The sequence below is a fragment of the Arvicanthis niloticus genome, chromosome 5, assembly GCF_011762505.2.
Source record: "Arvicanthis niloticus isolate mArvNil1 chromosome 5, mArvNil1.pat.X, whole genome shotgun sequence".
Lineage (NCBI taxonomy): Eukaryota > Metazoa > Chordata > Mammalia > Rodentia > Muridae > Arvicanthis > Arvicanthis niloticus.
Window position 1 is genome coordinate 25,451,675 of NC_047662.1, and position 25,286 is coordinate 25,476,960.

At 44.3% G+C, this 25,286-nt stretch overlaps 1 protein-coding gene across 2 annotated transcripts; it reads right to left on the reverse strand.

The window, feature by feature from the left end:
- Positions 1–1,139: 1,139 nt before the first annotated feature.
- Positions 1,140–25,286, reverse strand: Rnf19b (ring finger protein 19B). Of its 2 annotated transcripts, none has more exons than XM_034503121.2 (9): positions 24,522–25,286; positions 12,968–13,173; positions 11,102–11,246; positions 9,254–9,416; positions 8,702–8,816; positions 6,728–6,868; positions 5,508–5,715; positions 2,997–3,128; positions 1,140–1,943 (listed from the first exon to the last, which is right to left on the reverse strand). In XM_034503121.2, exons 1-9 carry the CDS (start codon positions 25,136–25,138, stop codon positions 1,475–1,477), a joined length of 2,196 nt encoding a protein of 731 aa, XP_034359012.1. In that variant the 5' UTR covers positions 25,139–25,286; the 3' UTR covers positions 1,140–1,474. The 2 variants fall into 2 exon arrangements, with proteins under 2 accessions (XP_034359012.1, XP_034359013.1); XM_034503122.2 differs by having other exon boundaries at positions 11,102–11,243; positions 24,522–25,275.

The following is a 25,286-nucleotide window of genomic DNA, read 5'->3' on the forward strand; positions in this document are numbered from 1 at the left end:
GAGAAGCAAGGTCTTCCACGGTGGCTGTTGTCTGGACGCCCCATCCTTTACTGCACAAGGCATCAGGTAAACCTGTGAATAGAAACAGAAAGGCAGCTGGTCCTCAGACAAAGATGCTTCCAGCTCTTCCCCTGGGCCCAGTGCTAAGGCAATAAGCAAGCTGCTTGATTCTGCTTTAAGGATTGGGCAAAATGGCGTGAGAAAAGAACTGACTGACAGTCACAAAGGAAGTTGTTGCTGCCAGATCTGGAATCTCAGAGTCTCTTGGTCACATTCCCTGCAATTTTTTGTATGAACTTTTATTCCTAAAGACATTATTTATTATCATCACTATTATTATTTTATGGTACCAGGGATTGAACCCAGTACCTTGCACACATAAGCCAAGCACTCTTTGCTGAACTACATCCCCCAGCCCAAGGACCTTATTCTTGACAGTGCCCAAATTCCTAGTACTAACAGCTCGCTTCTGCTAATGCGTAAGGTCAGGGGAAATTTCAGTGGCATGTCTCCTCTCTTCTGTCACTGGAAGCCTCATTTCTTAGCCTTTCTCAAACTAGGCTGGCAAACCTGAGCGTGGCTTTTGTGGCAGGGAGTGTGTACCTGAGAGCACGGCCAACACCTACACTATCGCCTGGTGATCTTGCAGAAACCTCTCTTCCTCTAGTAAGGACGGGCTCCTGGGGCTGGGATGCAGCTCGGGGTAGAGCACCTACATAGCATGCACAAAGTTCTAGGTTTCAGTCCCAGATGGAGAAGAAAGAATGGTCTGCTCCCTAACTTGTAGCCCTGCAGGTCACAAGCCCTCTCCACAGACTCTGCCCTAAACACTGACTACAGTGTGGTATGAATCTGGCTGACAGGAAAACTGCAGAATTGCCTCTCGAGGGCAAAAAAGTGCATCTCAGCCTCCTCCCTGTCGGGCAGACTAGGCCTGACTATAGTCTAAAGCAAGCCTGACTTTGCTTCCTGTTGTGGGAGGAGTCTCTGCTCTACAGGTGACCCCACTGCACTTGGAGGAGTAAAACCCCTCTTCCCTGGGGTTAAAAAACTGCAGGCCTCTCACAGAGAGACAAACTGCTCTTCCAATAAACACTTGGCTCTGCAGGTCTACCCAAGCCAAGGACAGTGACATGAGGTCAGTTACACAGAATTCTTTATTAAAATGTGTCATCAATAATGTTAGCATACATACAATATACACACATACATATGTACATTCTTTGACACACCTCACAGATCGCCAACATCAGTTTAGCCAATAAATTAAAACTAAAAATGAGAGGATGGGAGGAGGGATACTAGAGGTAAATTTCATTTTTTATCTGGTAAGAAATTGCAAATTTCTCAGAACTTCCCTGGGGAAACCCTGACCAGAGAATCTTTGAAACAAAATACATAAATCCCCACCCTCCCCCAAAAAAAGATTCCAAAAGATGCAGTTACAACAAGTGTGCTTCTCAGAGCAGGGCCTTCATTCCACTTCATACTCTTCCGGCTTCAAGACAGTCTGGCCCTCAGCTGGGGCGGCGAGGGTCCTGTGGGCACTTGGGCTCGGTGCACCGTGGACTCGGGGGGTCGAGGGGCAGGCTGCAGTGTGGGAGCGGGGTGAGCCACACTCATCTGAGGTGATGTCTGGCACATCATCCGACTGCGTGTCAGAGCTCTCCAGGTCACTGCGAATGCTTTCAGGCTGGGCCAGGCTGATGTCCCAAGCCTTGCTGGCCAGGCAGTCTTTCTGTTCACAGCTTTGGTGTTTGTAAGGGGGATCATCTTCACTGACACCGATGCCACCGCCAGCACTGCCACCACTTCCCTCTTCTTCATTCTCTGCCACCTGAGCATGGACGTGAAGTGAGTCCTCTGTGCTGCTGCCACTCACCAACTGATAGTGACTTGGTTTGGCTTCAATGTCCACTTGGATTTCCATATTGTTGCACTCTCTGTGGGAACAAAATTCACTGTGCTGAGTCACGCATAGGTTATATCATATTACAAGTAGACCAGAGCCCTCACTTCTCACTTTCCCCTTTTCTAGACAAACACGGCGCACACACACTTGCATGCACATTCATGCACTCCTCAAAAACTCTCCTTAAAACATCTAAAAAGAGCCGGGCGGTGGTGGCGCACACCTTTAACCCCAGCACTTGGGAGGCAAAGGCAGGCGGATTTCTGAGTTCGAGGCCAGCCTGGTCTACAGAGTGAGTTCCAGGATAGCCAGGACTACACAGAGAAACCCTGTCTCGAAACAAAACAAAACAAAACAAAAAAAAAACCACCACCACCACCACCACCACCAAAAAAGAAAAAAAAAAACAAAAAAAATCTAAAAAAAGCTTCCAGAGGGCTGGAGAGATGGCTTAGCAGTTACGAGTACTGGATACTCTTCCAGAGGTCCTGAGTTCAATTCTCAGCAACCACATGGTGGCTCACAACCATCTGTAATGAGATCTGATGCCCTCTTCTGGCGTGTAGGTGTACACACATACATGCTCATTTACCACAAACAAACAAACACACAAATAAATAGCTCCCAGAATTCAACTAAGTGCCTCATCCTATCTTACTCTAAATAGGAGTGTGAAAGCAACTTGGCAGCTTTTTATGATGGCCTCACAGTCAGAAGGCACTCTTCCTGCAGTATGGGGACCAGACACAATGCTCCAAGTGAGAGACACTATGGAAATGAGATCCAGCAGAGGGCAACAGGAGCCCTAGACCCAGGCATTAGCTAACATCAGTCCAGCTCTTTAGGTTCCATATGAATAATTACACTGTTACAACATCTTAGGAAAAAGAAGGCAGAAGAGGTGGGAAGAAAGACAGTGAGGGAAGGAGGGAAGGAGGGAGGGAGTCTCTAAAGAGTCAAATGTAACAAGAATCCAGTACCACAGACACACTCAATGGATTCAGCAGCATGCCACATCTCCCACTAGATGGCACACAGGGCCTGAGATGAGAAAGGGAGCGTCTGAAGACCCACTGTCACATACCTGTCCTGTGGGTTGTAGGAACTGATTATGGAACCGGCCATAGCACGAGTGCTTGCGCTGTCACTAATTGCACCAAGACTGGCTGTGTCTTTGGGGAAAATTTCCTTTTGGACATCAGCTTGAACTTCTAACCTGTGTAAAGAGGGGACATTCACATTAACATAAGATGTGGTGTTCTGACGGTTTGTTTCCTGGACCTAGCACATCTCCTCCATTATTCTCTTGAGAATTGTGATAATTTGTTGGATCATCTCCAGCTGCCAAACAGCTCAAAAACATGGCCACACAGTTCCTCTCTTACACAGAACTGGAATCGTCCCCTCCTTTCCGCCCCAGCGCTCCTGTGTAACATACGTCCTTGGCTAACTAATCCACACTGGGCTCCACCCAGCAGCCCCTAAATTCAAGTCAAGCAACTTTCTAGACAGTGCCAATGCCAGCAAAGACACAACCATCCTAAGATCTCTTAACTATTGGCTCCCTTCCTGCCTACAGACATCTGTGACCTTCCCGACCTGTAAGCCACTCAGATTCCTTTTCTTACCATTAAGTCCAACATCACAACCCCTCCAAGTTTACATTCTATAACCCATGGCTCTGTGGATGCTATGCCCTCTCTCAAAAGTTTCTCTTCCTCTGCTTGAAAAACGCATGCTAGTTCTTTAACAACAAAGAACTACCTTTTCCTCTTATTCTCCTCCAGCACCCGACACCGACACCGACATGGCCAGCTGAGTGCCCAGCCTTCTCCTGTTCACACACCTCTCCCCACTGCTCACACCTCATTCACACTTTGCCCTTCCTACCTTGGACATAGAGGAAGAACTCAAACTTAGTAATCAGGTTACCTCCAGGCTGTAAACATGAAGGGCATAGAGGAGCCAACCTCCTCCCTCGTCAACAGCACTTTCCTAATGGGGTTTCAAGGCTGGGGACCCCTAACTGCTTCCTTTCTGGCCCAATGCTGTTTTGTTCTGCACTTGAGTATTTCTTCATAATGGGTTTCCCAGTCAGGCCCATTTGACTCATTCACTTCCCATAAAGGAAAGGCTTTCACAGGATGCAGCAGCTGCCGGCTGCACTGCAGTCTCAGCAAGTCACGCTCCAACTATGTCTGTGGCTCATTCAAGGGGAGCTGGCTTTAAGAGAGCACAGCAGTGAATACTCTAACATGTGGGGGCAGGAGCTGTTAACCAGGGACACTAGTCAGAAGATGCAGCTAGGTCAGCAGCGGCTCCATATTGCTGCCTGTCTCTCTGCCCCACACTAGGAAAACCAGGGCATTAGGGGTGGGGGTGGGGCTGCACTCTCAGGCCTGTGTTCCAGCTTCAGCTCTGGCACACATCACTCAGTGGGCACAGCCTTTCTCAAAGCCTACCAGGCTACCTCCTTGGTGGCTGCCAGAGGCTGGTTCATGTCAGTGGCTACACTAGAATCATCTGGGGAGCTTTTTCTAAACATAGACCACCCTCAGGTCCCATCCCAGGACAGTTTAAGTTATTAACTCTGGAAATATGCTCCTGAAATCTATTTTAAGAGGTTCCCAAGTTGACAAAGGACACAAGGTGAAGATCTAGTCCACTTGCCATCTGCCACTGCATCTTTTTTGTAGCCAAATAGCCATCTGGTCTCACCCTAACCTCCCAGGACAAGCAGCTCAGGATCTGGGAAGGCGGTGTCCTCTCTGGGGGCTTCCTATAGCTTCCCCTGTGTTCTCCACACCACACTGAAATCAGCAGAGGCTGCTGCCAGTCAGTTACTGAGTACTCACCCTTTTCTTAGCTGGAAGCCCTCCAGGTACAAGGATCTATCTCCCTTACCTCCTGCTCTGCTGTGCTCCATGAGGCAGCTCTTTCCCCCACTGAACTCAACAAACTGCTTCTCATCTAATACCAGTTATGTATTTTTGTGTATGTACACACACACACACACACACACACACACACTTAACTCAACAAACTGCTTCTCATCTAATGCCAGTTATGTATTTTTGTGTGTGTGTGTACACACACATATTCACTAATAATAAATATATATAAAATGTATATTATATATACATATGTGTATAATTATGGCATTACGGTAGGTCATATAAGTGAAATGCAAGTAGACCAGCTATTTCTATTGACAAGCTTTCGTGTACTCTTAGCACAAACTCACAGAACTGATTTTCCTACTCTATCCAGCGGGAATAGGAAGGTCATAAAGAGTACAGTCGCAGGGAGTCGATGTGACACAGCACAAAGCCCATGACGAGCCTAGCAGAGTGCCTTCTGCTCTTCTTGCTTGCTTCCTAGAGCAGGCAGTCTAATGAAGCAGTAAGAAGATCTAAACTCAACATTATCCTTCAAGTGGAAGTCACTTTGATGCAAAGAATTTGTGAACTTTGAAAAAAAAACCAAAACACTGATGATTAAATCAAAATGGGACATCCCTGGTATAGAGACATGGCTCAGTGTGTCCTCTTAAAAATAATTCTAACTGCTTGTTACAGACTACCTCTTTACTTACCGGCTGTATTTTCCCTTGCCGCTGGAGAGAATACCACCACTCAGTGTGCCCCCTGAAAGGGCAGCAAAGCTGGCTGTTTCGCTGTATGGACCCTGCATGACACTGAGTCCGTCTGTAGGGCTTCCACTGGTACTCAGCACACTAGTCAGGCCCTCAATGCTGCTTTCTCCAATGCTGGGGTTCTTGAGGGCTCGCCAGGCATCTGCCACTGTGGGTAGAACCAAACATCTCCATTTAAAACACGTAACATACAAAGAGTCTAGGAGGCATTTTCCTGCAAAGACTCTTCAGAGTGGAGGATTTTCATGTTAAAAAGGACTACAATATTCGCACTTAACAAGCAGCTACTGTGTGAGACAACAGATATCAGACTGCTAATATCTGTATTTAATCTTCTCAATAACTAGTGATTAGTAGCCCTTATTTCAGATGAGGAAATTAAATGACTGCTCAGGATGGCTTACGTCACACCACGTTTTAACTGCAAGGCCTCTATTATTTCTGTATAAGAGTCTACAGCAGCTATTTTTATCTACCTTAGTGGATTTTTAAGAGAAAATTTTATGAGACCAGGTCTCATTCTATAGTCTAGGCTGTCCTGAATTTAATACTTAGCCCAGGCTGGCCTTGAACACATGATCTCCTCTGCTGCACCATCCCCAGTGCTAGGATTATAAGGAAGTGTTTCCGGGCCCCTTTAACATATGATTAGCTCATGTGCAGCTTCTACTCTGAAGCTTCAGAAACATCTGTGTTGCAAGACAGTGTTCAAGTAGGAGTCAGAAGATCTGCTCTCATCTCAGGTCTGCAGACGCCCTTGCTACTGAAATACAAGCTTAAAGCAGTCCCTACTGAGAAGGGAACAATAGCCCTGGCCCTCCGTCTTCAGAGAGCTGTTGTTAAAAGCAAACAAGATAATAATTGTATAAAGTCCTCTGAAGCTGACAGTGCAGCACAGACGCAGAGCTTTCTTATCACCGCCCCACTAGCAGTTACTTGAAATCCTACTGGCTCATACCTGCCATACACAGGCAAGTACCAGAGGAATTAACCTAATAATTCTGGAACCAAGAAATGAAAGGCTAAAAATACTTTACCCCCCACAAAGCTCATTATCCAAAGAACTCCAGTGACAATCTCTCTGTAAATATGTGCTCAACTCTACTGACTTTTGTCTTTGGTTGCATAGATTCAAATGGAAATAAAAGTCCTTCCTTTACCTGTGATTGGACCATCATCTTCATCAAACTCAATTTTTACCCCCTTTCCATTGGCTGTGCTAACTCCACAGCCACCTCCACGGCACAGAGAAATGGGTACAACCCCATAAACATATGCCAGCATAATGGGGACACCAATACCTAGGGAAAGAGATAGAAACATGTCATCAGGGTCAATAGGCTGCAACTGTCCTGGTTCTCCCTCCCAGACTGGGCACAAGCAAGCCACTAGGGCCAAAGACAAACTGGGCCATCTGAAGAGGCTGTCTGGTATAATACATGAGCAGACAGTCACAAAAGTTTAGATGTCTTGGCTTCAATCCACTGGCTGTCTGTCTTATAGAACCCTTCCAGTAATAAAGAAAATATACATGTAGAATTCAATGCATCCAACGCATGTTGGTTTTATACTACCCCCTTCATTGTTGAAGTGCTAAACCGAGAACCAATCAAAAATCAAAGACTGAAGGCTGGAGAGATCACTCAGTGGTTAAAGCACTGACCCAGGTTTGATTCCTAGCACCTATGGCAGCTCACAACTGTCTAAGTCTGGTTCCAGGGTCTAATGACATCCTCTGTCTTCCAGGGGCACCAGGCACACAAGTGTGTGCAGATACACATACAGACACTGGATGAATGACTGTAGGGTTCTCCAATCACACCACTGTGTGAAGCACAGTAGCTCAGTTGTTACATGTTAAGAAGGAAGACTGCCTGGATTTGGGGCGGGAGAGATAGATCAGCAGTCAGTTAGGAGCACTGGTTGCTCTTCTAAAGGACTTGGGTTCAATTTCCATCACCTACACGGCAGCTCACAACTGTTGTTAACTCCAGTTCCAGGGGATCTGACACCCTCACACAGACACATGCAATGCAGACAAAACAATGCACATAAAGATAAATTTTAAAAAACACACAAGAATAAAACAAAAACAAAAAACCAAACAAGCAAGAAGTCTGCCTGAATTCATGTCCCAGGGACTTGACTTTAGCTCCATCCATACAGACTGCACCTTTATATCTCTAACTATGTTGTCGTTGTGGCACTTGTGAAGGCTAAACAGATTCACATGTGAGACATTCAGAACCACTGCTGACAAATGATAAAACTCATGAAATGCTGGTTTCCAATTAATCTTTTCTTTCTTATGTTTGTGTTTGTGAGATAGGGTTTCTTTCAGGTAGCTCAGTTTGGTCTTGATATGCTGAGGGTGGCTTTGAACTCCTGATTGTCCTCTCTAAACTCTCGAGTGGTAGGATCACAGGGGTGTATCACTACATCAAGCTAAATTTTTCTATAATAAATTCTCATACCTCCCAAGATACTGTGAGGCATTTATAAAAAAATAAGTGTTTTGTGTGTGTGTGTGTGTGTGTGAATCCTTTAACAAATAAATAGAAGAAGAAAAAGTAAAAGTCAAGTGTTTAATTTTCATTAATGTAACTTTCTGTGTGATAGACTGAGTAGTAGGCCCTAGTCGGAGACACATCCTGATAATGCAGTGTAACTGAAAAACCATCACAGTAACAGTGTCTGTTAAGAGAATTTCCAGGCTGGGGAGATGGCTCAGTTGGTAAACTGCTTATCTTTCAGGAATGAAGACACAATTTCAATCCCATGAAAAGACAACAGGAGTGCTGGTGCAGTTAAGAATCTGGAGCTGGAAAGGTAGACACAGGTGGATCCTTGCAGCCTCCTGGCCAGCCACCCTAGCTATTTGGCAGGACCCTGTCCTGTCTTAAAAACTAGGTGGATGGCTCCTGAGAATGGCCCCCGAGGCCGGCCTCTGCTTCCAACAGCACTCTTGCATTCACAAGTGCCCCTGCCTCCACACCACATACATTGAACACACAGAAAGTTAACCACCAAAGTGAAGTCAGCACAGAGCGTAGGCGCCTCCACAGTAGAGCACCTGTCCAGCTGGCTGATCTGCTACAGTAAGCTCACAGAGGAGCTGGAGGCTGCTAGCTTACCAACGCTAACAGCAGCAATTACTGGGGATGCAATGACTGACAAGGTCACTCCTCCTGTGATGGCCAAATTCCTCTTGTGCTTAGAGGTTTTCCTTCCCTCATACCTGCTGTGAATCTAAGAATAAAAAGAAAATCCAGGTCAGTAGGTCAGGACATCAGTATTTTGGCAGGGGATAAAAAGGACAAATGCCCACTTCAAGCTATATTAAAAATACCCTCCACCCAAATGAGGGATCTTTCTCAAATTTTAATCTAACCCAGACCTGGAAAATATAAATGAATGTGGGAAAAGTTAATCCAAGAAAAGAAAAAGTACCTCAGGGGAATTTCACTTTAAGTCACGGAGACAAACCAGGCCCAGGATGTTAATAAGAACTTTCAGATCTCATGGGGGTTTATAAAAATCCATTTAAGAAATTAAAGTTATTTTTATCTACAAACCAGCTGGTTTTTACGCAGCCCTGAAATATAAGGACTTTTTTTTTTTTTCTTTCAAACTATTGCCAACAAAGCCAAAGCTGGAGTAGGCACAGGAAGGCCTGCATGCCTTACCTTCCTCCCCACATACACAGGAATGCCGATGACCATGGCGGGAATTGCAATGCCAGCAATGAGTGAGATCCCCACTGGAGCACCGATCAATGTGCCCAATTGCCAAAGAATTTTCTTTTTGCGGCTCCATGGCTTCTTGCCCCAGAATGTACATCCAGAGGGACTACAGAGGAAACGGTCTCAGGTTAATGGCAGCAGCACACACAGCTACTGTGGCCAGAGGCTTGACAGGAACATCAGCCATCTTTCCAGTAAGAGTGATTAAGTGGCAGGAGGCAACAGAAAATACATCTCTAGACAAGGGGAGCAAAGGACAAGGGTTCTGGGCTTTTCAGGTGCTTTGCTGAAGCAGACCTCCAAAACTGAAATTCTCTCCTTTCCTGCCTGACCGTCACGCCAGGCTGACCCGATCACCTTGGCCAGCACCACCTGAGCTCGCTCTGCATAGGTCTGCACTTGACATCTCACCACGTGCTGTGTCCTCACGACACTCTCTGCAGTTCCACGGTGCATGTCCCTCTTTACCTAACAACCACATTCTCGGGGGAAGAGTCAGAGACTCGTCAAGTCCAGTCTGAGTTTGTTAACTTTGACCTTTGGCCCTTCTGTGTCTGATCCTTCTACCTCATTCTCTTCGTGCTCAACGTGGTGAGTCTAGCAGTATTACACCAGGCTGAAACCCTGTCTCATTTGGTCCTGTGTCTCTAGTCAATCTGTCACACATAAGCCTTCAAATTTTCACTACACTGGAAATGAGGTGTCTCATTTCATAACTAATGCTATATACAATAATGTCCATAAGTGTTAACTCCTTCATGGTAATAATGTAATATTCACTCAATTTTTAGAAACTTACTAGATGAAGGAACTGTAAAAAGATCACAGCTAATGAGATCAGACATAACCGTGAAGTACCAGGAAGCAGCGACACTTACAGCCAGTGATCCAGGACTGGCAGTGAAGATCAGCAGAAACGGGAAGTGTGGTGCATGAGGTGCATCTAAGTTGTTTCTCAAGGCTAAGCAGGAACTCTGCAAACCAAGCCTAGTGGCACATGTCTCTGAACATGTAGCTGGGGAAGCTAAATCAGTAGGATGTTGTCAACTTCAACCCAAAGAAGCAGCCAACCATTTTAGAAACCAATCAAAGGCCAAGCACAGTGGTACACACCTTTAAATAGGAGGCAGAAGCAGGCAGATCTCTTTGAGTGAGGCCTGGTCTACACAGGTAGTTTTGGGCCAAAGCTATACACAGTGAGATCTTGTCTCAAAAAAGAGGGGGGGTAGGGGTGACAAGACAGCTCAGTGCGAGCATACTGACTTAGGCTCAACCCCTGGAATTCACAGGATGGATGAAAAGGATTGACTCCCATAGGTTGTCCTCTGACCTCTACATGTATGGGTGGTACACACAAGTGAATATACATACAAAAGAAATAACTTTTAAAACTAAGTAAATAAACCCAAACAGTCCCACCAAGAGCTGAAAATGAGGAGATAAAGGGGGGCGCAGGGAGGCTGAAGTGGTCAGAAAGTAACTGTGGACAATAAGGTAACATGGACAAATCTGGAGTCAAGAGACACAACGAATAAATCTAGAACAGCAGTGATTAGAAAGGTAGACTAAAACCAGACTGTGGGAATCCTTAAAAGCCATGCAGCAGGTAAGAAAGCAAGGTGATGGGAGATAGTCATGGAGTCTGCTGGAGAAAACACCAGTGAGCTTTGAACGCACTGTTTACTGTTTGCTCATTCTGTAATTGAGACCAGCTATGGCTCTTTAGTATTCCTTTCCCTAAACGAGCAAGGGCACAGAATGACAAAGGCAGTGGACACATGTCCCACCTACCTGAGGTAATGCAAGTCAGAGATCTCCTTCATGCAAAGCCAGCAGAATTCACAGCCACACACGGCACAGGTCATGTGATTACAGCTTCCATCATTCATCTTGATAATATAAGCGCTGCATCGTGGGCATGGCTTGATGTCATCTGCTAGGTAGGGAGGGAAAGATAAAACACCCCCACTTAAATTCAGTCTGACTTTATTATTCCTAAGAGTATGTAAGAAATGAGAACAAGGCAGTCAGGAGATTTTGCCTGACGACTCCAAATTGTGTAATCCTTTGCTGGAAGGCTGACTCTATCAAGAACTCTTGCTGTGTTCATTTGTTTGTTTATCTCAGGCTGGCTTGAGACTGCTGAGGATGATCCTGAATTTCGGATCCTCTGCCGTTAGCTGCCCAGCATTGGCATACAGGCACACGCCAGCACGGCTGATTAGGTGGTGCTAGAGATCGACCCTAAGTAGATATTCTAACACCTGAGCTTCACACCCAGACTCAAGAACTTTTGTAAAATGGATCCTGTTTCATGCTAAGCTGCCTACTCCAATAACTAGCACCTTATACAGCACTCAGTCACATTTGAGCAGGGAGACTCCAGCAGAGACACTGATGGTTCCAAGGCAGATGGAGTTGCTACCAGGCAATGGCTGACAGATTAAAATTAGACCATTAGAGCAAGAGAATTCTGCAGCCTGGTCAGCTTTAAGTTTTGACAGTGGTTCTCCCCCCCACCCCATCGCAGGTTGGATTCTGTTTTTATTCAAATAGGCTGTCTTTTATTTGTTCTCTAGAATGAAAGAAGTCTTTATAGTTTATGTAGCAGGTGGGCTTTTTTCTTCTGTGGTAGGTTTCTTCTCTGCTAGTTTCAGTGGTTCTTTAGGAAGCTAACTTTTGCCGTTAACAAACCCCTTCCTGTAACACTTTCAAATTTAAAAATCAAAACCAACTGAGTAACTGCATAGCATGTACCAGGTAATTTTCTCAGGAATTTAAAACTATCCTATCAAAATGACAATTCCAGAGATTATATTATGCTAGGAAAAAGCAAATGGCATAATTTCTCTCCTACTAACTTGCTCTAACGACATCAGTAAGACAAAGTACATCTAAAAGAGGCTGACATCTTACAGACTGCTCTACACAATCAAAGGTGGAAAGTGACTGTGACATTCCCCTTTCAGGTTAATCATCAACTCACACTAGTATTATTTCCTTTCTTAAATCTGTGCCCTACTTCAAAAGCGGTGACGCACTTCAGCTAGATGGCAAGCAGGACACACTTAATGCTGATTAAATGTTTCCTTGCCCCTTGAGGAAAAAAAACCAAAGTGCTCTCCATGCTGAGACACATATTAAGACAGCAGCTTGAGAATTCCATTTGGTTGTATCCCAATGTCACACAGCTAGGACTAACTACCTATCGTGGTCAGCAAGAAACAACATAGCAGATGTATCATTAAAAGTTCAACCAAGCCGGGCAGTGGTGGTGCATGCCTTTAATCCCAGCACTTGGGAGGCAGAGGCAGGCGATTTCTGAGTTCGAGGACAGCCTGGTCTACAGAGTGAGTTCCAGGACAGCCAGGGTTACACAGAGAAACCCTGTCTCAAAAACCAAAAAACCAAAAAACCAAAAAAAACAAAAAAAAAAAAAAAAAAAAAAAAACAAAAACACCCAAAAACAAAACAAAACAAAAAAAAAGAGTTCAACCAAGCCAGAAAATGTGTCTGTAGTCTCAGCTATTCAGAAGAATCAAGTATTTTCTGCTCTCTCATTTCAAGGATGCATGGGTAAGACAATCTCTTTTAGTTTTGGAGACTCACATTACAGATACCAAACAAGGAGACAATGAGATAAATGTCAGCTTATACCTGGTCCAGATTCTTGCCCGTAACTGAGACCTGAAGTGTGCTTGGTCCGAACTCGTAAAGTCTGAGCCCTCTGCTGACGGGCCATATCGCAGGTCTGGTTTGGATGCCATATCTGCTTGCAGTGGTAGCAGAACTCAGTCTGGCAGCCCTCCCTCTCACAGGTTAGCTTTGGGCAGCTGGCACAACCATAAGCAATAACAGCATAACTGGGTAAGGAAGCAAGGAGAGACAAAGTGAGGTAAGACTGAGCTGACAAAGACATGTGTTATTCATCAGCTTATACTGTTTGGTACCACTATATATTATACACACACACACACACACACACACACACACACACACACACACCCTGAGTACATTAACTGTACTTACCTTTCTTGTGAAAAAAAAATTCATTTCCTGAAAACAACCTGGGTTCCTAGCATGTATTCAACCAGGCTGAGCTGAGCTGCGTCAGGAGTACTTTACCACAGCCAGCTTCATAAATAATAGTGTATACAACAATTTCCTTTCAATGGTGTGCTATATTTAGAGAGACTTGAACTTGTTTACATGAAAAGTCAGAGCAGTTGTAAAAATAAAAAGCTACAGCATAAACTAAAGCACACATGCTCTTCCATTTTAAGTTTCATAATGGAACTGGCCTCATCACAGCTTGAAATAATAGTTTTCCACAGACTTACAGTCTATTGGAAGCTCATTTTTGGTTTTCTTTATTTCTGTTTTTAAAGGATTTTTAATTTTATGTGTCTGAGGGTTTGATTGCACATTATATACGTTATATATGTGCAAAGTATGTGTCTGGTGCCTGAGGAGGTTAGAGTATGCATTGGATCATGCTGAAACTGAAGTTATCAGTCAGCTGTGAGTCACCAATGAGGGTACTGAGAACCGAACCTGAGTCTTATGTAAAACAAGTACTCCTAATTACTAAGCCATCTTTCTAGACCCTAGATTTATTTTTAATTACATGTATGCTGTGTGGGGGGTGTATCTGCATATGAGCACAGTGCCCAGAGACTGGAAGAAGACACTGGATTCTCTGAAGTGGAAGTCTAGGCAGCTGTGAACTACCCAACATGGGTACAGGAACTGACCTTGGGTTCTGTGCAAGAACAGCACATGCTCTTAACTGCTGAGCCTTTTCTTGAACCCCTTGCTTTTAGCTTTTTTTCTCTTTTTCTAATTTAAATCGGTACCTTTTAATGCCATCTTTGTTTTCTTTTTCCTTTCTTTTAGATTTATTTTCATATGTTATGGGTGTTTTGTCTGCATGCATGCACGTGCACCACGTGCATGCCTGGTGCCCATGAAGACTGAAGAATGCATCAGATCCCTGGAACTGGAATTAGGGTCGTTATAGGCTACCATGTGGATGCTCAAAACTGAACCTGGGTCCTCTGGAAGAGGAGCCCACACTCTAACCAACCTCCAGCTCCCTACTGTGTTCTTTCTTAACAGTTTACAAACCCTTACTACTAACCTTTGACCAACACAGCAGAGTCATGTCGTCTTTTCCCTCCGCTGTGGTTAAAGATGACCATCAACCATCCTTACAGGTTCTGTTAGTCCCCCATAAATAATCCAGCATACATTATTTTAAATAATGTATTTTAAATTAATTCTTAACAATGTCAAGGGAACACTTACATTGCCCTTACGAGTGGGCATTTGCTTAAAATTAAAGGGCCAGGATGTAGCTCAGCAATTGTCTAATATGTGCAAGGCCCTGAGTTAAATCCTAGGTACTATAAAATTAATTAATTACATTTAAAAAGTACTTTAGAGAAACAAATATAGTTTTAAAAAATGATTTGTTTTATTCCTAATTATGAATAGATGTGTGGGCATGTGCACACAAAGCGGGGTGCCTGTGGAGGTCAGAGTTGTCAGATCCCCTGGAGCTGGAATCACCTGATGTGGGTGCTGGGAATTGAACTCAGATCCTTTGGAAGAATAGTCTGAGCTCTTAACTGTTGCACCATCTCACCAGCTCTCAAACACAATTTTCAAACACATCAATGACTGCAGGTTTCTTGCTGTCTGTGTTTTGCTAGCCCCTAGTTTACACTTTTCTCCAATAGTCAAAGACCTCAAACAACTTATATAAATGCTAGTAAGCTTTTCTTATTTATCCTATAGTTTTCTTATTAATATGTTCATTATAACAATTTAAATACTCATATTGATTTGAAAATTATACTACAGATTAAATGACAATGTATATATCTCCTGTTACATAATATGCTTCCTTAACAGAAAGAACAAAGTGAGACTAGGTCAATGTGTAAATACAATGATTCATTTTCTGTAGGAGTTCTGGGCATATTTATCCCAGCTAGCAGGAAAAACAGCTACTAAACAATGTATCTTAGAAAAAAAGTGACTTGCTTGCTATTTTGTGCTAACTAAAAAGGTACAGATGGCCTTTGAAAAGTAATTAGCTAAGTTCCACAGATATAAAGAAGAGTACCAATGGGGAGACCTTAAAACTTCCCCCCCCCCCCCCCCCCGTGTGTGTGTGTGTGTGTGTGTGTGTGTGTGTGTGTGTGTGTGTGTGTAAGGGTGCTGGGGATTGAACTGAGCACTTTCTAAGTGCACATTCCACTACTGAGCCAAGTCCTTCAGCCTCAACATTTTTTATCTCTTCTTTTCTTTCTTTCTTTCTTTTTCTTTAATTCCTTTACTGTCAAACCTGAGCATGGGCTGCGTCATTCTCTGCCTGTTCTACGTCTGTATGATGGAGTATAAAAGTGTGTGCTGCAATTTCAGACGTCACATTAGCCCATTTTTCTTTATTTTGGCAGATGTGGCATCCTATCACGGAGCAGTGAGCAGACTGTGCTGCTTCAATTTCAAGGCATGGCAATGAAGCAGCACAGACAGGCCACAGACTGGCACAGGAAACAATGGGAAACCAACTTTAGGAGTAAAATTTAGTTCCAAGGAAGTAAAATAGCCCCTAACCCTGATGACTCTATGGCAGTCTATCACTATGACACAGACTCACTTGGGACATAAGACGCAGAATTCCTGTTTTGGGTACCTACTCTATGCTGATTCATACTGCATGACACAGATGAACTTAAGCGTCTCCAAACCTTACTTCTCTCCCTCTAATGGAGATAGGACAGTCTGCTGCCTTCAGGTACAGCTTAACATTCTAAAACAGTATTCGTAACTTTGCACTGAAAGCCACAGCATATATTGCACTGGACTTCTGGCCTTTGTCTGTTCTCTTTCTTCTGCCCAGTGATGTCTTTCCTTTCTTCTTTCTGGTAAATAGCCATTTTAAAACCAGCTCAAGCTGGGCATGGTGGTGCAAGACTTTAATTCTAGCAATTGAGAGGCAGAGGAGGTGTATTTCATGAGTTTGAGGCCAGATTGGTCTACAAAGTGAGTTCTAGGAATGTCAAGGCTGTTGTTACATAGAGAAACCCTGTCTTGAAACCAAAACCAAAACCAAAAAAGAATCAGCCCAAATGTCGCCTTCTTTATAAAATGTACCTAACCTCTCCAGGCAGACAGTGGCCCATTTGTGCAGTGCAGTCCTAACAGCACACCATAGCCTGGTAAGTGCCTGTCTCTCCTAGCACAATGGACTCCTGCTCAGCACACCTGTGGTGTGGACAAAAGGGACCCCCTTTTGCTTTGGTTCCTTGGCTTTCTCCAGGGCACTCTAGCTCTTCTCCTGACCACATCTTCATTCTAGCTATGCACGGTTGACTTTTAATATATCATGCAGTATAATCTGATCCTGCAATTTTATAAAAATTCAACTTAAGGGTAAAGCTTCTAATTAAGGGAAAATGTCCCCAGTTGGAATAAAAGCCTCGTTCATGCACTCCATCTACTCTGATGATGCTGTTCCTTTTCTTGTATGTCCTATTCTGGAGGGAGCATCTCTCCTACTCTGCTGTTTAACCGAGGATTCAAATCTGCTAATTAGAAGCTTAAAGCAGGGTATAAGAAGTTACATGCTGCTTCAAGCACAGAATGCTCTCCCTGAAGTTCAAACAACTTTGACGACAGTGTAGCAGGCTATCTTAATTTCAGGCCTGGAAAAAAAATCCTATTAGTATAAATTTAATTATGCCTCAACACATTCCAGTAGTTAAAGAAATGTGTTCCTATATTAGGTCTGTACTTCCAGTCCTCAAGTCTTAGAAGTTAACAATATTATCCTTTTATAAATGGACCCTAAGATCCTTTCAAGGAGATAGGCATGGGGTTAGGTAGATGGTTCGGTGGTTAAGAGCCTTGTTGCTCTCATAGAGGACCCTGGTTTGAGTTCCAACATTCACATGGTGGCTCACAACCAAATGTAACTCTAGTTCTAGGGGATCTGATGCCCTTTTCTAACCTCCTCAGGCACCAAGCATGCACTTGGTAAACATATACACCCACACACATAAAATAAGTAAAAATAAAAGGGGTTAGAAAAGCCATGTCCTTGCTATTTCCTTTTGTTTTTTTCCCCATTTCATACCTACTCCTCAGCTAAGCAACTGTAAGGCCTCCATATCTGGACTCCCTATTTCTTACACCAAATCACTATTCATTCCAGAAGCTATTCAATCCTGGGATTACTCTTTCGCTTAAGTTCTTTCAACTAGAGAGAGAGAGAGAGAGAGAGAGAGAGAGAGAGAGAGAGAGAGAGAGAGAGAGAGAGAGAGACTGAGCATGAATAGCACTAGCACTCCGAACTCTGAGGAGGAGGGTGAATGTAAGAGCAGTATGAGATACACATAGGGTCAAATGGAGAAGGGAAAGGGAGAAGAGGGCTGGAGGAAAGAGTGTGGCTCAGTGGTAGGGCACTTGCTTATAGCACATCTAAACATCTAGGTTCAATGTTCAGAACCAAAAGAAAAAGCAAGCAAACCTAACAGTTATGATAAGGAGCTCAAACCCCTCAGCCCTCAACTTAATTGTACAGCTTAGCTGTGTCTATTAACTTGGATTCAGTCTACTTTTCAGACTCAGGGTCTCACTAACACGGTGAGAAGTTGACTGGTCCAGACTATGCAGACAGGTATGCATTTCTATTATAGTCTTTAATGCTGTGACCAAATACCACCTCCTTTTCAAAGTCTTTCTTGACAGTTTTATGCAAAACTTAATGTTTTTACACTTAAGATACTTAGGAGTTTCCTTGGTATTTATTCTGTTACAGCTAAAATCCATCTGTCAGCCATCCATGTTTTCTATAAGCTCAGGCTTCCTGTGAAGAAGGTCATGTCTAAGTCCTTTTGAAGCACTCAGTCCTCCCCAGGCTCCTCACCTGTCTACCTTTCCCACCCTCCTCTCCGATCCTGTAAGAGGCCCAGTTCTTTGCTCCTCACACCTACTCACCCCATTCTTCTGAGACTGGAAGGCTTCAGGAATAAACTTGAACAAACACAGACTATGGCTAGCCTACTCTACAAAAGCTGTTTTTTTAATCTACTCTAAGCAAAAGAGTCACTGTTTGAGACCCTAACAGAAGGCAAGACAGAATGGTAGTGATTAAAGGACTTTAGAAAATGACAAATAACCAGGCAGTGGTGGCACGAGCCTGTAATTGCAGTACTCCAGAAGCAGAGGCAGGTGGATCTCTGTGAATTAGGGTCAGCTAGGTCTTCAGTGTGAGTTCCAAGACAATCGAAGACGGCTACATAGAGAGACCCTGTCTCGAAAACAAATAAAAAGCAAAGAAAATGGCAAATAGTTAAGCCTTAAAGATATCATGGGGGTTAGAGACATGTATGATCCTTGGTACTCTGAATTTGGAAAGTTATATCATATACCACATGGCATATTAGCATTGGCAAATGCACAGTACATAGTAGCATACGTAATGTAACCCAAGCACTCAGGATCAGGATGCAAAGTCAGCCTGAGCTCCATAGGCAGGGAAAGGCCAGTCTGAGCTGCATAAAACCGTATCTTAAAAGTCAAGGAAGTTAAAAAACAAAAACAACAAAACCAAAACAACTATTAGATTTAGTTTATTTCAACTAATATTTCCCCATCATATTTGATCATAAAACATTTTAAAGTAATATCTATAACACCTTGAAAAACACTGATATAGACAAAAAATAGAAAATAAAACCAAAAATTGGTCGAAATTAGCAGGGTACAGTGTCATATGCATGTAATCCCAGCACTTGAGAGGCCAAGGCAAGAGGGTTTGTGTCTGAAGTCATTGTGGGCTACACTACATAAGGAGACCCCCAGTTCAAAGCAAAACCAACAAAAAGATAACGGGAAAGTTGGAAGCTATAAAGAAGCTTGAAATAAGGACAAATTAAATAGGTAAAGTCTTATTGTTCTCAAGATCTTGCTACATTTTATGTAGCTGGGGAACTTGCTATGATAATGTGCTGTCTCCTGTTTTTAATACCTCTGCACATTGCTCACTGTACTCAGGTTTTAAATGCTTATCTTTATCTACTTTTGTCTGCCAGTATGAATCAATCTCTCTCTCTCTCTCTCTCTCTCTCTCTCTCTCTCTCTCTCTCTCTCTCTCTTTGGTTTTTTCAAGACAGGGTTTCTCTGTGTAGCCCTCTGGCTGTCCTAGAACTCAGTCTGTAGACCAGGCTGGCCTCGAACTCAGAAATCTGCCTGCCTCTGCCTCTCAAGTGCTGGGCTTAAAGGCGTGTGGCACCACTGCCCGGCAGGTATGAACTTCTTTAAGGCTAGCCTTAAATTGCAGTAATCCTGTCTCTGCCTTTCTTTGGAGTCCCAGAATTATTTGCCTAACATGGTGCATGTATCACCATGTAAAGCAATTAAGTGACTTTTATACCCAAAACTTATAGGTCAGATAATCAGTGAACATTTTTAAGCACTTTAGAATAAACACTCTGGCAAATATGAGAAAGAAGTATTACTGAGCTGGAAGGTGAGTGTACACAGAGGCTGAGAAAGACTCAGGTGAAAGCTGTAGAGCAGGAAGTAAGGGGCCAGACTAACAGAAAAGGTCCACCGGGCAGTGGTGGTGCATGCCTTTAATCCCAGCACTTGGGAGGCAGAAGCAGGAGGATTTCTGAGTTCGAGGCCAGCCTGGTCTACAGAGTGAGTTCCAGGACAGCCAGGGCTACACAGAGAAACGCTGTCTCGAAAAAAAAAAAGAAAAACAACAACAAAAACAAAAACAAAACAACAACAACAAAAACCAAAAAAGGACCAGGGCTATGGAGCTGTAGCTCAGTGGCAGAAATGCTTATCCAGCATGTGCTGAGACCATGAGTTCAGTGCCTAGCATCAAAACAAAACAAACAGAAACAGTGGCAAGGACCGAGGAAGGATTGGGAAGGAAAGGTCCTAGTTGAGCATGATAGTGTACACTTGTCTCACAGCTCAGGAGTCAGAGGCAAGAGGACTGCTGCACATTTGAGGCAAGCAAGGATATACCATGAAACCCTTACTCAAACAAACAAAAGAAAAATCCTTTACTGAATGTGAAACATCTCTCATCCAGGGACCTTGTTCCTCTCATAAGTATACTATATTTAAATTAATGTAGTATACATAAATGAACAGAAGCTTCCTATTTATAAAACAGGCCAACCCAGTAGTGTGGGAAGGCCACTAGCTGACACTATCTGCTGGGATCAGTGGGAAGTTCAACTCTGTAGGGAATGGAGGGAGCAATGAGAGGCCAGAGCCTAGGCCTGCAACAGAATTGAGGTCAAGATAGCCTTAGTGCTTCTGCTATTCTGAGGACCTGCCTTTGTATGACAGGAAATTCTGTTGACTATTCTACTCACCCCCTAGTCTCCCAGAGATTCTGAAAATTAAAGATGGACAATAGAACATGTGAGAGAGAAACAATACAGTTTTATCGTTTGTAGGTTTCTGAAAGGAGGACACACTTAGAGACTCAAAAGGGTAATTGATCAACTGTACCACTTATTAGCTAGGAAGCATTAACCCCAATTTAAACTTCTTTGAACTGGTTTCTCATTTATAAAATTATACTTCCACCACCTATCTGCATGTGGCTAAAGTGAATTGACTGTGTCACTGAGATAATACTTTGAAGAACTACAAAACCCAAGCTATTTGCATTTTAAGCTCATTTAATTTCACTTGAAAGTATGTTTTAAGATTACACTTGCTACTACAGTATTTGGTATATCAGATAATAATGTGTATATTTTCCTATTGAAACTGGTTCTCTCACTGATAAAGCTATATGAGAAAAGAATTAACAGAACTCTGTTCTGTCCCACAAATATTCTTAAAAAATAGATTTCTTAATTTATGGTACTCTCATTAACTTAGTCATAGTAAAATGATCATAAGTCTGTGAGGTCACTTATATAACCCCTTAGCCTGAAGATGTACACATATATATATGAGAAGATTTGATCAATTTGGTTGTCGAGACTTATGTTTGGGCAATAAACATGGTCAGGTGTAGGAAGATATAAATGAACTTTAGGGCCTCTTTTCTAATGCTTCCACAAGATTTTTGCCAGACCCAGAAAAATAGGATAGTTGGAAGAAAAAGAAAAAGAAAAAGAAAAAGAAAAAGAAAAAGAAAACGAAAAAGAAAGAAAGAAAGAAAAGAAAGAGGAAGGAAGGAAAGGAAAGGAAAGGAAAGGAAAGGAAAGGAAAGGAAAGGAAAGGAAAGGAGGGCCGGGCAGTGGTGATGCACTTTAATCCCAGCACTTGGGAGGCAGAGGCAGGTGGATTTCTGAGTTCAAGGCCAGCCTGGTCTATAGAGTGAGTTCCAGGACAGCCAGGGCTACACAGAGGAACTCTGTCTCAAAAAACCAACCAACCAAACAAACAAACAAAAAAAAAACAAAAACAAAAACAAAAACAAAAAAAGAAAGAAAGAAGGAAGAAAGAAAGAGAAAACTAAAAAGAAAAAAATCTATACATGGTAGTGCACACATATAATCCAGCATTGGGGAGGTAGAGTTAGAGACAGTCTTGGCTAAGTAAGCAAGACTCTGTCTAAAATCCATATTAGGATTAGAAATACAGCTCAGCAGGCAGAAAGCTTGCTTGGCATCCACAAAGCACTAGATTGGATTCCCAGCACTGTATAAACCAGATGTAGTAGTAGTAGCAGTCCGTAGTCCCATCACTCAGCAGGTAGAAGTGGGTGGATTAGAGTCCAAGGTCATCAATGAAGCAAAGTAAGGGGCTGCAGCTAGGCAGGGAGGGCCACACTTTAATCACAGTATTCACATGGCAGAGGCAGGCAGATCTCTGTGAGTTTGAGGCTAGCCTGGGCTACAGAGTAAGTTCCAGGACAGTCAGGGCTACATAGAGAAACCCTGTCTCAAAATCAAAAAAGTCAGAAGTTGTAGCACTTTCTTGGAGTTGTCCGGGAAGGCAGAGATAGGAGGTACCCTGGGATTTACTTGCCAGCCAAAACTGACCTCTGGTCTTCACAGGTTTCCAGAAACACCATACACACACACCACAGAACCTATTTTTCTTCTGGCATTAAAAAGAGAGGGCAGAACAACCGTCTATGGGGAACTCAGACTATTATTTGAAAAACAAATGAATTATAAAGGGACTCTTTGTCTAACCACCTTCCACTGAAAATCACTTTATAAACATTAATTAATTAAGCCTCTTAAGTCTTAAGGCAGGATTAGGCTTCTGTCCGATAAGAAAAACAAAGCAGGCAAGACTATTAACTATAGGAATAGAAAGAGAAACTGGAGTCAAGTATCCCTGGCCCTCAGGGTTGTTCCCAAGCCACACTTCCTAGAACAAGCCAATACTTGAGTTGAAAAATATTATTGGCTTTGGAAGTAAGACTATTTCAACACTGGTTTGTTTCATTGCCTACCAGTGTGTTGTATCACCCGGAACAAAGTATTTAATTTTACTAAATGCCAGTCTAGTAACTCTAGTAACTCTAAAACCACTAATGGTTTCTTTATATTTTTGTCACCAAGCTTTTATATTAATTTCTGTCCACTTATACTGATGTGAATGAAGACATGGGTTGACTTTAAAAAAAAAAAAAAAAAACCAGATTGGGGAGCTTTCCCCAAAAGTTGATCAGGGAAGTCACATTTCATTGTTAAAAGTCAAATAAACTCTCATTTCTAAAAACGGAGTTAATACACTATTATGCAATTAGTCAGGTAGTGTTTTCCTAAACCAATATCCCTTTGGTTTAGAAAATAGACTAAAAAGACTATTAGCAAAACTTGAATATTCTATAAATTAACCTCTCAAAAGCCAGTCAGGACACCAGACACATGCAGACCTTTTCAAGTGCGCATAAGGCCCTTCCTTCCTGGTATTCTCTAAACAGAAAGTGAAAGCGATCTGGGAACCTTTGATCACTTCCCCCGAGTAATTTAGAAACTCAGTGAGGTTAAACACACCCACTTCTCAGTAAGTCTGGCACTTCTGACTACACAGTTCCTTCTGAAGGGGCGACAAATGGCAGCATCATGGAAATCTCAGCTCAGCCTTGATACATAGGCTACAATTAAAAGCTTTTAAATCCTTTGAAGCAAGGTTCACATACCGTTTTACTAGCATTACCTTTACACTAGGCACTGCAAGGAGTCCCTAGAATCTTCTGCCCCCAAAGCATGACACACAAGAATATAATTAATCCGCCCAAGGTCACAGAACAGGTAATGCCAGTCTGACTCCCCATCACATTGAAGAACCCATTCTTGGCTGCATTTGGCCATTCATAGATTGGAAAGATAGAGACAACCAAGATTTTTGTTTGTTTGTTTTGTTTTTTAAGAAAGGGGGTAGAGGGCCTCCACTAAAAGCTTCAGATAGAGAAATCATTAATTCCTGCTCTAAAGAGTATTTTAACTCACTGACCTTTGAAATCAAGCATACACAGATCATTAAAAAGACTGTCATACAGACTTCAAGATCGAAAGAGTAGACAAACACATTTTTCCCCCAACAGATCAACTTCTGGGTAGACACCACCTCAGAGCCCTATTGATTTTCCTGGTCAAAAAGTCTGTCCACCACTCACTCTGCCCTCGCAGCACGTTAAGAACCACAGGGTGCCTGCCAGTGGACTAGCACAACATGCAGTGCCTAGGGTGCCCCTAGAGCTGTTAGTGAGCTGCCTTCTCTCATCAACTGCATCTCAACTTTCAGCAGCGGTTGCGAGGAAGAACACGCCTTCTGCAAAGCTGATGCTAAGTGCGCCCCTAGCCATGTGGACACACCCCTCGGAAGCGCGGCCCCTTCAGTAGGGCATTTCCATTCTCTCTCCTTTAACAAATATTCCTTCTCTATCATTACGATAACACACTACAGACACACACACCTATCTCTATGTCTCTATGTGGGCAAAACAAACCCCCCTGCTCACCCTGGTATCCTGACTTAATGGACAGTTCCCTTCTCTTAGCGCTCAGCCACCACCTCAAGCTCGTAGGTACAGGGTGCTGAGTGGCACCGGACCGGTTGCAAGGCTGGTCCGAGGGTCGGTTACTCGCAACCGTCCGTCCTCTACCTCCTGCTGGGCACCCTCCTCTCCTCCCTCAAGGTGGGTGACAGCCGTTGCACCCGGGGCGACCCTCCGCGGCCACGCCCCCGCGCTCACCCGCAGTCAGGGGCCGGACACCAGCGGCAGTCCGGGTCCGAGGCCAGGTACCGGCGCAGCATGAACTCTTCGTACTTGTGCATGAGCGGCGGGTCGGCCAGCAGCAGACGGATGTCGTGTGGGTTGAGCCGCTCGCTGCACTCGGGGCAGCTGATGGGCACGCGGCTCTCGCTGATCTCCAGACGCAGGTAGTGGCGGAGGCAGTCCCGGCACGAGCGATGCGGGCAGCTGAGGAGGCGCGGGGCCCGTTCGGGCGGCAGGCGCACCAGGCACAGCGGGCACTCCACCTCCTCCGCGCCACCGCCCTCCGCCGCCTCGTCCTCCTCCGGCCCCGCAGCCGCGGCCTCCGCCTCAGCCTCGGCAGCCGGCTCGGAGGGTAGAGCTTCCACCGGCGGGGCCTGAGCCTCAACCAGGGCCGGGGCGGGCGGCGGCGGCGCGGCTGGGGGCGGCGGTTCGGCCTGAGGCTTGGTCCGGGCGCGGCGGCCGCGGGCCGAGGAAGAGAAGACGCTGTGGAAGGTGAGGCGCCGGCGCCGGCCGCCGCTGCGGCACTTAGGGTCGGGGGCGGCCGCATGGAGCGAGGTGGAGCGCGGCGACTCGGAGTCCTTCTCGGAGCCCATGGCCGGCAGAGGCTGAGGAGCCAGGGGCGCCCAGCGCCACCGTAGCTCCCGCCTCAGCGCCCCCCCAGCCGGCGCCCCGGCCGCCGCCGCCGCCGCCGCAGCCGCCGCCTCGGCAGCCCTCCCGGAGACAGAAGCCGACCAGCCGCTA